Source organism: Westerdykella ornata (genome assembly GCF_010094085.1).
Source record: "Westerdykella ornata strain CBS 379.55 unplaced genomic scaffold EI97scaffold_10, whole genome shotgun sequence".
Lineage (NCBI taxonomy): Eukaryota > Fungi > Ascomycota > Dothideomycetes > Pleosporales > Sporormiaceae > Westerdykella > Westerdykella ornata.
Window position 1 is genome coordinate 792,221 of NW_022986860.1, and position 11,570 is coordinate 803,790.

The following is an 11,570-nucleotide window of genomic DNA, read 5'->3' on the forward strand; positions in this document are numbered from 1 at the left end:
AGTTCTATAATGCTGAATATGCGGTACCGGAATGCTGTCTTATACGCATGTGCAGCCAATCGCACTTTGACCTGCCATGGACGTCTCTGAAATGTAGAATTTCTCAATTAACACGTCATTCAAGGGATGCCGTAGCAGTCCAGAATCCATATAGCGCACGTTTCAAGACAATGTTGGGTCGACAAAACGTGTTTCATGGAGCGCAAATATCCTCCAAGACTTGCACGTGTATTAAAAGAAGCTGCCATTCAACGTTCATCTACATTTGTTACCCTGGTCAAAGTGATGTGTACCTTTACCCTCTAATATTTAACACGGGACGTTCCCTTATAGTAGTCTTACGGCAGCTTTCCCTGAATAGATTCCTGTCGAGATCTCTCTAGGAATTAGTTTAGGTAGCGCGTAACTACTATCTTGTACGACGCAGCTTTAGAGGCTTGTCTTACGCAGGTTCTTAGTGTACAGAATTATCGACCTTTTTTTGAAGATGCGCTCCTATATTCGAGCGTTGATATTTCTAGGCCTAAGAATTATAGCCAGCGTATTGCACCTACAATTCCGCAGGTCAACATCGCTAAAACGAATTCTATTGCTTAAATGACGTAGCACATGCTGAGTGTCTGTTCCGTAGTAAACGGTTGACTCCAGGCAGTATAAATACCATATCCTTTCTCCTGATATATTGTAATGTACGGCCAGGCGATAGGAAAGTAGTGTATCCAGATGTCGTCTTGCATCTAATCGGCGTTGAAGCCTCCATGAAAGCACAAATAACGGCCCGCAGTCACGAAGTCCGGCACAGTATCCTCAACACTAGCTACTTAAGTGTTGAAGCATCCGTACCGTGTCTGAAATCCTAACGACGCTCTGTTACGCGCAAGGAAGGATTAAGCTCCCAGCTGTAACATAGGGCGAATTGCATTATAACACTCTGATTTTCAAGATTCGTGAGTGTCTATTAGACGCGTGGAAAGCCGCCACTCAATCCGCGGATCAACGCATACAGTAGATTCAAGCAACACGAGCGTCAGCGACTCAGTATAAACGACAAAAATGCTCAAGTCTAGCTTAGAATCGAGATTATCAAATCTAATTAGGCGAGCTGTTCTAATCCCAACCGAATCCGATGGAATAGTAGTAGGGAGGATCAGTGCAGCGGCTGGTCCTTGCCCTCAACTCTAGCTCAGTAAGTGATATCTACAATTAACGACAGTCTAGTGTGTAGAACCAGCAAAATCCTGTCTCTTCAATGGCCGGATGGGCAAGCCAAGACCGTCGAGAGTGGCTACGAAAGCTCATGTTCTCTTCATGTAGTACGGTGCACCACCCCTGCCTTCGGCATCTCCAGAATCGTACCACATCTGGAGTATCGCGTTGAACGAGCCTTAAATTCCACCATCGCGGCACAGACAAACAAGCCCCTTAAGACACTGTCTCCGATCCTTTCCAACAGATATGCTGCATACCTTGCAGCACTTCCTCCTTCCACTTTTGGCTCCCTTGGCCGTGAGGACGATGATGCAAGAACTGAAGCAATACACGTGCTCACCCGAGGACATGGTGCAATAAATTAGCTCCGGAAGCACAACATATAACTTATAGGATAGAGAATCCTTATCTATAGGGTGCTCAGCCTTTAAGACGTTGAGTTCTCCCATCTTGGATTATCGCCACCGCTGGCCTTCAGAGTTGCAATGGCGGCGGCGGCGACGTTGAAGAAGCTGTTCTGGTCCACGGATTCAGACGTCAGTCTTGGAGAAGCGAAGGAAAAGAATACGCAAATCGGCGATGAGGTCGTCGTTGATGGCATCCGCGTTTTTCAAGATCCAAATGGAGCGCCCGTAGAGCAAGTGAGTCCTTTAGGGTACCACGTTGGATGGGCCGGCATCCTCTTCCTCAACGTAAGCCAGATGGTGGGAACGGGAATTTTCAGCACTCGTGAGTAGTGTGGTGTGCCGTTGCGCGAAGAAGACAAAGAGTTGACTTTGTGTAGCGGGATCCATTTTACGGGCCCTGGATTCTGTGGGCCTGAGTTTACTTTACTGGGTTTTTGGGGCGCTTATCGCAGCTGGTAAATCTATGCGACGTCTCGATATGCGAAGTTGCACTAACTCTACTACAAGCGGGCCTCGCGGTGTATCTTGAATACGCCTCTATGTTTCCGAGCCGTTCTGGCGGGCAAGTGACATATCTTGAGCAAGCGTACCCAAGACCCGTTTTCTTGTTTCCCACAGCATACGCTTTCTTCGTTGTCGCGTTCTCGTTCTCGAGCAGCAATGCAGTGGGTATGTTAATTCAGTCATCTATCTCCACTGGCGGAAGCTGATCGAACCAGTGCTCTCAAGATACATCTTTCGCGCTGCGCAGTACCAAGCCACCGAATGGGCTCACAAAGGCCTGGCCCTAGCCTCATATACATTCCTAGCAATCCTATGCTTGATCTCGACACGCTGGTCCATTAGACTCATGAACTTAATCTCAGCCGTCAAGCTGATCATTCTGCTGTTCATCGTCTGCACGGGATTCGCGGTACTAGATGGCAGGACCAGTGTAACGGACCCGCACGCGAATTTTCGCGACAGCTTCAAAAAAGTGACCAATAACGGAAATGGGATCGTGAATGCGTTGGTCAACATCAACTTCGCCTATACGGGTTACTCCAATGCGTTCAACGTCGTAGCTGAAATCAAGGCAAGTCACTGACGATGTCTCGCTACTCTGAACCCGAACTCACACTAACCACCGCAGAACCCCTTCCGCACGCTCAAACGCATCGCGCCCCTCTCCCTCCTCATAGTATCCATTCTCTACATTCTCGCAAATGTCGCCTACTTCGCCGCAGTCCCAGCCTCAGACATCCTCAACTCCGACACGCTAACCGCCGCCCTCTTCTTCGAAGCAGTCTTCGGCCCGTCCGCCAAAGGTTTACCAGCTCTCATCGCGGTCTCTGCCGCAGGGAACATCATGGCCGTCATCATCGGCAGCACGCGCATGATCAGGGAGTGCGCCAGACAAGGGGTGATACCGTACCCGCATCTCTGGGCATCCACCCGTCCCTTCGGCACGCCCTTCGCCCCCATCGTGTTAAAATGGGCCTTGACATGCATCGTCATCCTCGCCCTCCCCTTCGGCGATGCCTTCAACTTCCTCGTCGACCTGCGCTCGTACCCGGACTCCGTCTTCCTCTTCCTCATGGTCGTCGGCATCTATTACCTCCGGTATCGACGGAAGAAGGCGGGGTTGCCACCCGCGGCTTTCCAGGCCTGGCACTCTGCGCTCATCTTCTCGGCCGCTGTGTGTCTGTTTTTGCTCATCATGCCGTGGTATCCGCCTGATGATGGCGGGGACGTGTCGTTCTGGTACGCAACGTACTGTGCCGTCGGCATCGGGCTGATGCTGGGAATGGGGCTTTACTATCTTTTCTGGATCAAGTGGTTGCCGAAGTGGAAATATTATGCTATCAGGACGGAGACGCTGGTTTCGGAGCAGGATGGGAGCGTTACGCATGTGTTGAGGAGGGTGCCGGAGGCGGAAGTCGAAGAATGGGATAGGACGCATGATGACGCGGGAAATGTATTGTTTGAGGCGGTGGGTGGGGTTGGACAAGCCGACGGGAGACGTTTGATTAGGAGGGTAAAGGTTAAGGATGGGGTTACACAGGTTCATCATGGGCTGGAAGAGAAGGCATAATGGATCGTTGGCCTCTCGGCGACGGAAAAGCTGCCGCTGCCTCATGTCCACAATTGGAGTATACTATTCTTGTATATCACTTCCTTGTATCGACGGAATATTGTGAAGCGAACAGCTACTCCTTTCAAGTACTAACGTAATATTACCTTTATGTTCTCCAGGTTGGATCGTCACTTGTCACCTATTGAAGCAGAGCACAACAGCGAAGCTATTCATTTACCAGATATTTGATTTTGCACTCGTTATAAACGCCTAGGTCTTCGATCTAGGCTGAACCGTCAAACTCCTCCCAAATCCATTCCTATGACGCCCAAATCCCTCTGATTCGTAAAGTTCATTGCCCTCAGCCCTAGGCCTAACCGTGTCGGCCGCACCGAGTCACTAGTGATAAAGAGTCTCACGCGTCCTGTCAGAGATCTGGGACTCATTATGAAGATGCTGGGTCACTTCCAAAGTGGTCATGATATGGTCATGACGCAGCTTCTCGTTCTTCCGAGAAGCGAGCAGGCGAGCGATCTTCAGGATATTCTTGATCTGCCGACCGTTGAGATTCATGCGACTCAGCGAAGCAAGCTCCTTGGAAGTGATCGTGTGCTCCTGGGGCGAAGCCTCCAGGAAATTCTTCCAGACCTTGGTACGAGAGTCCATGGAGAGCTCTGGGTAGTTGATGCTGATATGGATCCGGGAAGCGAAAGCTGGATCAAACGTCTCGACCCGATTCGTGGTGAGGAACATGATGCCTAAAATGTAGTGAGCAAGGGTGCCATGAACTTTCCGGAGGCTTGACGTTAAAGAGAGAATCTTACCTTCGTAATACTCTAATACCCGTAGAAAGATAGATACGAGTTTATTCCGCTCGATTTCGTGAAGGGACCGCTTCTCCAAGAATATGTCCGCTTCATCGAGTAATAAGCAAGCGGAGAAGCGCGTGCATATTTCAAGCGCTTGCTGCAGTTGGCTCTCGACGGCGCGGGGCATCAAACCGAGATCGCCAGCGCTCATTGCATACAAGGGGACGCGCATCTCCTCAGCCACGGCCTCCGCCGTCAACGTCTTACCAACACCTGGGGGACCACAAAGCAGGATAATCATCCCACGGCCTTTGCCCTGAATGAAGTCGTCAAAGAGACCCTTGCACTTGACCTGTGTCTCCGTGAAGCCAAGAATAAGCTCCTTTTGATTCTCAGGTAGCACAAGCTTCTCGAATGCATCCGTCTGGAATTGTATTTCTTCCACGCAATTCACGAAGAAATTCAGCCAGAGTTTGTGCTTCAGGCTATAGCCGCGCAGGACCGGCGAGCAAATCAGCTTCTGCTCTGTGGTAAGCGGGATTTTCTGTGTGACCTCATCCTCGCTAGCAAACTTTCCGTCAAACGGCATCTCACCGCAATCATTCTCCTCTACGTAGTCATCTGCAGCGTCGGGTTCATTATTGCCTGAATCCAGATCGATGGAACCGGGTAGAGGGGGAATTGGGGGGAGTGGAGGCGGGATACCTGCTGGTGGGGGAATGAGCGAACCAAGAGGAGGCGGCAGACGACCAGACGGAGCTCGGCCATGGAATTGCTTCTGCGTCAGCGGAGAAACATACACAGCATGTGCAGGATTGAAGCGGTTCCAACCGTACGTGTCGATCATTATCTGTGGGCTATCGTCAGCCTTCCGCTACGGAATTTTGTCCCGAGTCACTTACTCTGCCCTTGACGTTATACTTATCCTTTGCCAAAGTCTGGTCGTTGAGCCTCCAGGCCATTCCATCATAAGCTCGGTAACTGGGTCCAGCAAGTGCTTCCACACGCGCTCCACGTTCAACCAACCGGGTTCTCAGACCTTCGGCATCGTGGTGATATTCGAGTGGAAAGACGGCCAGAGAGTTGATAGGACGAGTCCCGCTATACGCAGATATTGAGACGTTGAGCTTTTGATATCCGAATCTCGTGCCATCATAATCAACATATCTCCCGATGACCCAGAATACGGGTAAGCCTTTGGCGTCTACGCCATACTTCGCTTCTTGCATGTGAAGAGCCGTCTCCTGGCCATCGTTGCGCATGTAGACGAGGGAGCCGGGCTGGAAGAGGGTCCAAAGGTGCTCGAACGTCATAACCTTCTTTCTCTTCATATCTTGCGATGTTTCGATAAGGGACTGGAATTCGTCCATCAAAACTTCCTTCAGCAACATGGCATGCGCTTTGGTGGTACGATCATCCTCGGTCTCGCTTCCAAGGCCGTCGATAGCGTTTTGTAATTCTTCCCATCGGTGAATGAGGGGTTCGAAGCGGCCTCCAAACTCCAGTCTCTCAAGAGTCGGCGTAATTCCTGGGTAGCCTTTCAGGACTCCCGCGAGCAGTTTCTTCAACAGCGGGCTCTGCACCGCAATCGAGTGGATCTCGAGCACCTTGAAGGCGTTAGCAGAGTGGTGCTTGCAGACGAGTGACGTGATACTTGCCTTGGACGGGTCGTTATACTTTCTCACCTTCCGCACGATCAGTGCCCACTTGGAAGTTCTCTTGTTTTCCGCAGGCTTGCCTAGGTCATCCGGTATCTTCTCCTTCCACGTATAGCGGTTCTGCTTATCGGCGGTGCCGAAGAGCGACTTGAAGCCATTTTTCATGCCACGCTCATACTGCACCTCTGGTTCACTATCCTCTGCGGCATCGTCCTTGGGACTCCCGTCTCCATTTACGGTCACGTGCTCGACGCCATTGCTAGACCCGTTGGCATTGGGAGGACCCGACTCTGGCAGCTGGATCACAGGGAAACGGACACGAAACGGAGCTGCCATTCCGGCGGGGCCGGCACGTTGATTGAATAAAGCTTGGTAGAATCGCACCAGGGATGGAAATTCATCTGCTTCTTGCGCCGGGTCGAATTCAGACGAGTTCATGGTGCCGTCCGAAGGGAAGCAGCGCTTTTATATGGCGGATTTCGCTGCCTGGCGGTGAGGGCAGGGCTGTAGCCGGCCCGCGGATCGCCTGCGCTACGGAGCTGCACGATTAGGTGAAGAGGCTGTGTGATTCGTGGTGGACGCTGATTAGGAGGGCGCAGAAAGGCCCGCCGATGGAGCGCAGCTGTTGGAGCCTGCAGCTGGATGAGGCTGTGGGAGGCAGGCAGGAGGCGGCAGCGAGGCTTGGCGGAGGCCTGGAGAGAAATCTTGTCGGAATCCATCTTTTACTCCCTCAACTGATCAAAAGCTTGTTGAATCGAGGGTTCTGGAGTGGTACAACAGAAGTGGCTGGTGAAAGATGGCTCGCGTTTGTCGTCTCAGCTCTCAGCTCTCGGGGCGGGGCAAGGCCCCGTAAGAGGTTAGCGCCGTTTGCGAGATTACCTAGGTGCGTGTAAGCATTGTATGAGGCATCGTCACGCCGTTTCAATAGGGCACCTTTACTATCCTTCCATAATGAATAAACTAACTTGAGTGCCTTCAGTTGCACCGTAGCTAGGCAGAAATGTCCCTTCCTGCTCCTTGTGGCTTTCCTTCGACCCTGCAAGCAAAAGAACGCATGGAGACAATATATTAGGAATTTTTAATGTAAGATGCGAAATATACCATACTCCAACTATAATCAGATCCATGCCCAGGTGCGTATGCAAATATCCATCGATTTTTCGATATCAACGAGACGTGGCTGTGCTACAACCTCACTGAGGACCCCCACTGCCAGCGCATAAATGCCAACGAAATACCCCCAACTACTCCTTACCGCTTGCAAGCCATTTCATCCCATTCACGAAGGCCCTAATCACGGAAATTCGATGCGGTTGAGACGGTGGCAGCAGTTGCCATTCAGGCGCTTGGATCTCGCATTCTTCACATGTGGCATGCACCCGCCTATTCTGTTGTACCCACTTGACGTCAAACCGCGTTGCGTCTCGCCCTCAATACGTCTGCTCTCCGATCTGTCTTGTGAAAAGCGGAACTGGATATCAGCTGTCTTGCTGGCGGGCCGAGCGATGGCTTCTGGCCGGTATTCGCCTGGCATTGTGTGGTTTCCCCAGTTGGCCTGGTTCAAGCATGCATTGAACTGCTCTTCAAACGATCCCATCTCTTCTTCATTCATCTTATTATAAATTATGTTAGGACGTAGGACAGTCCGGCGTTCGGGGGAGCTTCTGCTTACAATTGAAGTTGCACAACTTGTTTTGGGGTGGCTCTCGTTCTGGCTGAACCCTAGTTCCTTCTCCATAGACATATGAATGGAGCACACAAGATATGTACGCTTGAAGTTTGAAATTGATCGAAACAGAGGACTGCGCACTGTGGAAATTTGGAGCCGAAAGTTTATCTCGACAGTAAAATTATAGTAGTGGTTCGTCCACGGAAATTCCCTTACTATTGTTCGGAAGTTGTTCGCTTTCCATTGTTTCTTCCTTAGTGGCTTGAGCGATTGTCCAACCAGGGATGGTGCTTTTCGACACCAACAACTGATAGCAGACGGCACGTTAAGTCTTTATATTTCTCTAGCATTCTACCGAGAAAGTTAAAGTGCTAATGTTCACATATTGTGTGCTTGAGAGGCGAAAGAGTGTAGTCCAGGATAGAGGGGGAACCCTAGAGACATGGGGGCCAAAAGGCTTTAATGTTAGTCAGACTTTGTTTAACAGTAAGTTTAGCGTGATAAAGGTCGGTCGGATCGTGACGGGACCTTCCTTTCGTCCATATCGCCCGCTCTCTGGGAGAATCTCTAGGAGATGTGGTTCCTCTGCCATGCACGAGGTCCGAGATTATTGAATATTTAGCGCTGCGGCTACGTTGTCGAGAAACTCATAGCACCCTAGCTAAGACACAAAGTAAATGAATTTCTATGTTAGATGCGTCTACATTTCCGATTCGAGTTTCCACGGTAAGATAGGGCGGCCTCCCTACTGAACGCGGGTTCCACCATGCTTCTGCAGATGTATTTGTTGTAGAAACTTCGACCGCAAATGCGGGAGACGGTGGACATGCCAAATTGATCAAACGCAGGAAGAATTCAAGCTTGCGGAGCAAGCTAATAGATCTGGTCGGAAGATTAGCTGTCGTATACATACAGAATCCCAGGTGTCCCTTTATGAGATCTCGAGCTCCTGACAATGCATTTCCGCCGTAACTGAGCATACATGGCCTCAAAGTAAGCTTCGTCGCTACTCCAATCGTGCTCATTCATAGGACAATCAGCGGTTGAGGCGCAAGTACTCCTTTCAACGAGACTGCAGGGTTTCAAGCTTGCCACCCCCTCCCAGGAAATAAGGTGGACTCCGCCAGCGGTGGGCGTAAGTGTCACGAATTGCTTGTGGTGTAGTCATTTGTGGTGTCAATAAGCAACCATGTTGTAGCCACGTTGGTGCTCCTGCCATAAAGGGCAGAGTACGAGTCCGAAGGGAAGAAGTGCCATGCACGTCGGGGACACTAAAACAACCTTAATTTGACTTCAACGAAACCTTAAACCCACATCTAATGATCTCTATCCTTGAACTGTGGCCTCAGCTGAGCAGTGGTGTCGGTGCCAGCTGGGTGCATTTCCGTGCCACTGACCGCTGCGAACGTGCAAGTTCAGGTGCAAAGCAGCAATAAGGATCTACTCGAGCGGTTCAGCCGACTCTTTCGATATCTTAGTCATATTATCGATGGAAGCGGAGGGGGTACCAAGTGACGTAGGATCTTGCAACTTTGGAGGATCCGTGTCTATTTGTATAGTAACCTAAGTAAAGTCAGTAAATGATTGTACTCGCTGAGCCTACGTCACAGATCCAAGGGTGGGGTGGGCTACCTACCGGCCCATCGTTGATGAGTTGCACATCCATCTGCATTACGCAATCAGTTCAAGCTCTTTGCGGCGTTAGAGACTCCCAGCGCCTACCATGGCCGCGAACATCCCGTCTTTAACCCTTTCGGATGAATAGAGCGCCTGCACCCTGTTGAAGAACATTTCATAGAGAGTCTTCGCTTTGAGGCCGTTGGCTGACTGGTGGAAGTCTGGTTTCGCACCCTTCTTCAGAGAGGCATGAAGCGTGAATTGGGACACGCAAAGAACTTCACCTCCAATGTCCTTTATCCCTAGCTTCCACTTTTCCCGGTCAGCTCAACAGATGGAGCAACGGATCCTGGACTGCACCCACGCGAACAGGGGGTTCTTTGGATGCATCGTCCCAGAGCTTCGCTTTCTGAGCATGGTGTGAGTGGTCATAAAGGAGGTGGCAAGGGTCAAGCGGTACCAGAATTTTTTGAGCCATGGCTTCTATATCTCTTTCTGTGTCATCTCTGGAGATTGCCGCCAGTACAAGTAGACCCTTGCCGATTTCGGATATCAGCTTTCCGTCTACGGTGACGCTGGCAGATTTCACCCGCTGCAAAACCGCTGGAGAGCATAAGAACGGATTCGAAATCAGACTCAGGGGTGCAGCGCTGGTGCGGCGTACCTCGCATGATGTGATGGTCTATGTTGAGGTCGAGGGAAGTTCCAGTCTCAAACGGAAGAGGCGCAGAAAGAAAGATTGTCACTGGTCGTGTTATTGGCTCCCCATTAGCAAAGAGCAATGGAACGTATGGTCAGATGCGCGTTAGAGCATAGAACCTTAGGAAGAGTGGTTTTTGGAGGTTGTACCCAACCGCGGAAGCAGCATGAGGAGGGTACGGTGGACACTAACACAGTAAAGTGCTAGAACTGGAAGCGATACACACACGAAGTGTGCCCTTCTAGCTTCGTTTATATGCGCAGGGACTAATAGGAACATCCAAATTGCATTTCAACTGTATTCTATACATGCAAATAGGCAGGCATGGGAAGTAGAAGGTGGATAAGACATGTGGGTCCGCGCAGCTGTAGAACTCGTGCTCAGGAGGGTGTATAGATCGGCGACAGCTTCAAGCAGACAGGTAGGTTCTTAGATATATGCATTAACGTGTTCCACCAACCAACGCCCAGCCCCATCTAACGCCCGATTTGGAGATGCCCACCACCAGCAGAATTGAAGCTATAGAGCCTCATATATATGGTTAAAATGTCAGATTTTTTGTAGGAGTGAATAAAAACACCTTGCAATTCGTTTAGGAGCGATAAATTAGGTGCGATAACGCTGTGGGGGGAGAACTTTGCGCGTACGCGTTTCCTTAGGCACCAAGGGCACTATATCTTTAGGAACTATCGCAACAACCTCTACCACCTTAGGGGCCATAGGAGGTGCTGGGAGCAGTGAAGGAGATTTACCACGTAGTTTGTTACCCTTTTTGAAGGCCTGTTGATCTTGATGGAGCTGTTTTTCCACCTGTTTTGCGATACGTCGCTCCTCACGCTCGCGGGCTTGATCCTCCTTCTGTTGAAGGCGTACTTCTTTAGCAAGCACACGTAACCGCGCCCTCTCCTTAAGTATAGCTTGTTTCTCCTGCTTTTGAAGCTCCTTTGCACGTTGCTCCTCTAACTTTTGAAGCTGTAGAGCCTCTTCGTCGGTATCCTTTTGTGCCTGGCAATTTTGAGCTTCTTTGACCTTCGTAGGAGACCAAAAGACGGCACCACCGTGGTATTCTGCAGGCGCTTCGAGTAGGAGAGGTTTGCCACGTTGACGGCGCCTCTTTTCATAATAGAGAGCTTCGCAAAGCTTTTCATTTTCATGCTGTAAAAGCTGCTTTTGTACGGCGATAGTATGAATCGTCTGTGAGAGCTGACGCGAGCGCCTATCGTAAACGTCCTCTACAACTTGTCGTAGTAAGCTTTCGATCTTGCGCCAATCTGAAGCAGAGAGTACTGAAGAAGTGCTCTCACTTGATGAGGGCCTCTCTACCTCTTTTAATTTGAATCTTTGTAGGATGACCTCCGCGTTGAGAGGTGATAGTCCTGTAGCTTCAAACCCCGCCATGATATTCAATTTTGTGAAGGCGGTATGCCAGGCACGGTAGAAGAGGC

The 11,570-nt window shown here is 50.4% G+C and overlaps 4 protein-coding genes across 4 annotated transcripts; 1 reads left to right on the top strand and 3 right to left on the bottom strand.

Moving 5' to 3' along the window:
- Positions 1 to 1,681: 1,681 nt before the first annotated feature.
- EI97DRAFT_467274 (amino acid transporter-like protein) lies at positions 1,682 to 3,690 on the top strand (the record flags this gene model as incomplete). The annotated part of the gene is made up of 5 exons (XM_033801589.1): positions 1,682 to 1,938; positions 1,994 to 2,071; positions 2,124 to 2,285; positions 2,336 to 2,676; positions 2,749 to 3,690. The coding sequence occupies exons 1-5, from the start codon at positions 1,695 to 1,697 to the stop codon at positions 3,688 to 3,690; spliced, it is 1,767 nt and encodes a 588-aa protein (XP_033654157.1). The 5' UTR covers positions 1,682 to 1,694.
- Positions 3,691 to 4,071: 381 nt separating this feature from the next.
- On the bottom strand, positions 4,072 to 6,475 carry EI97DRAFT_450392 (P-loop containing nucleoside triphosphate hydrolase protein; the record flags this gene model as incomplete). Its single annotated transcript, XM_033800283.1, has 4 exons — positions 4,072 to 4,430; positions 4,497 to 5,331; positions 5,384 to 6,088; positions 6,140 to 6,475. The coding sequence occupies 4 exons, from the start codon at positions 6,473 to 6,475 to the stop codon at positions 4,072 to 4,074; spliced, it is 2,235 nt and encodes a 744-aa protein (XP_033654158.1).
- A 2,773-nt stretch (positions 6,476 to 9,248) lies between these two features.
- On the bottom strand, positions 9,249 to 10,096 carry EI97DRAFT_458530 (D-tyrosyl-tRNA deacylase-like protein; the record flags this gene model as incomplete). The annotated part of the gene is made up of 6 exons (XM_033800918.1): positions 9,249 to 9,371; positions 9,445 to 9,474; positions 9,531 to 9,737; positions 9,790 to 9,834; positions 9,886 to 10,028; positions 10,090 to 10,096. The coding sequence occupies 6 exons, from the start codon at positions 10,094 to 10,096 to the stop codon at positions 9,249 to 9,251; spliced, it is 555 nt and encodes a 184-aa protein (XP_033654159.1).
- A 797-nt stretch (positions 10,097 to 10,893) lies between these two features.
- On the bottom strand, positions 10,894 to 11,570 carry EI97DRAFT_351024 (uncharacterized protein; the record flags this gene model as incomplete). The annotated part of the gene is made up of 3 exons (XM_033794841.1): positions 10,894 to 11,079; positions 11,155 to 11,280; positions 11,413 to 11,570. Coding segments are annotated over 3 exons (470 nt in total), but the record flags the coding sequence as incomplete, so codon positions are not given.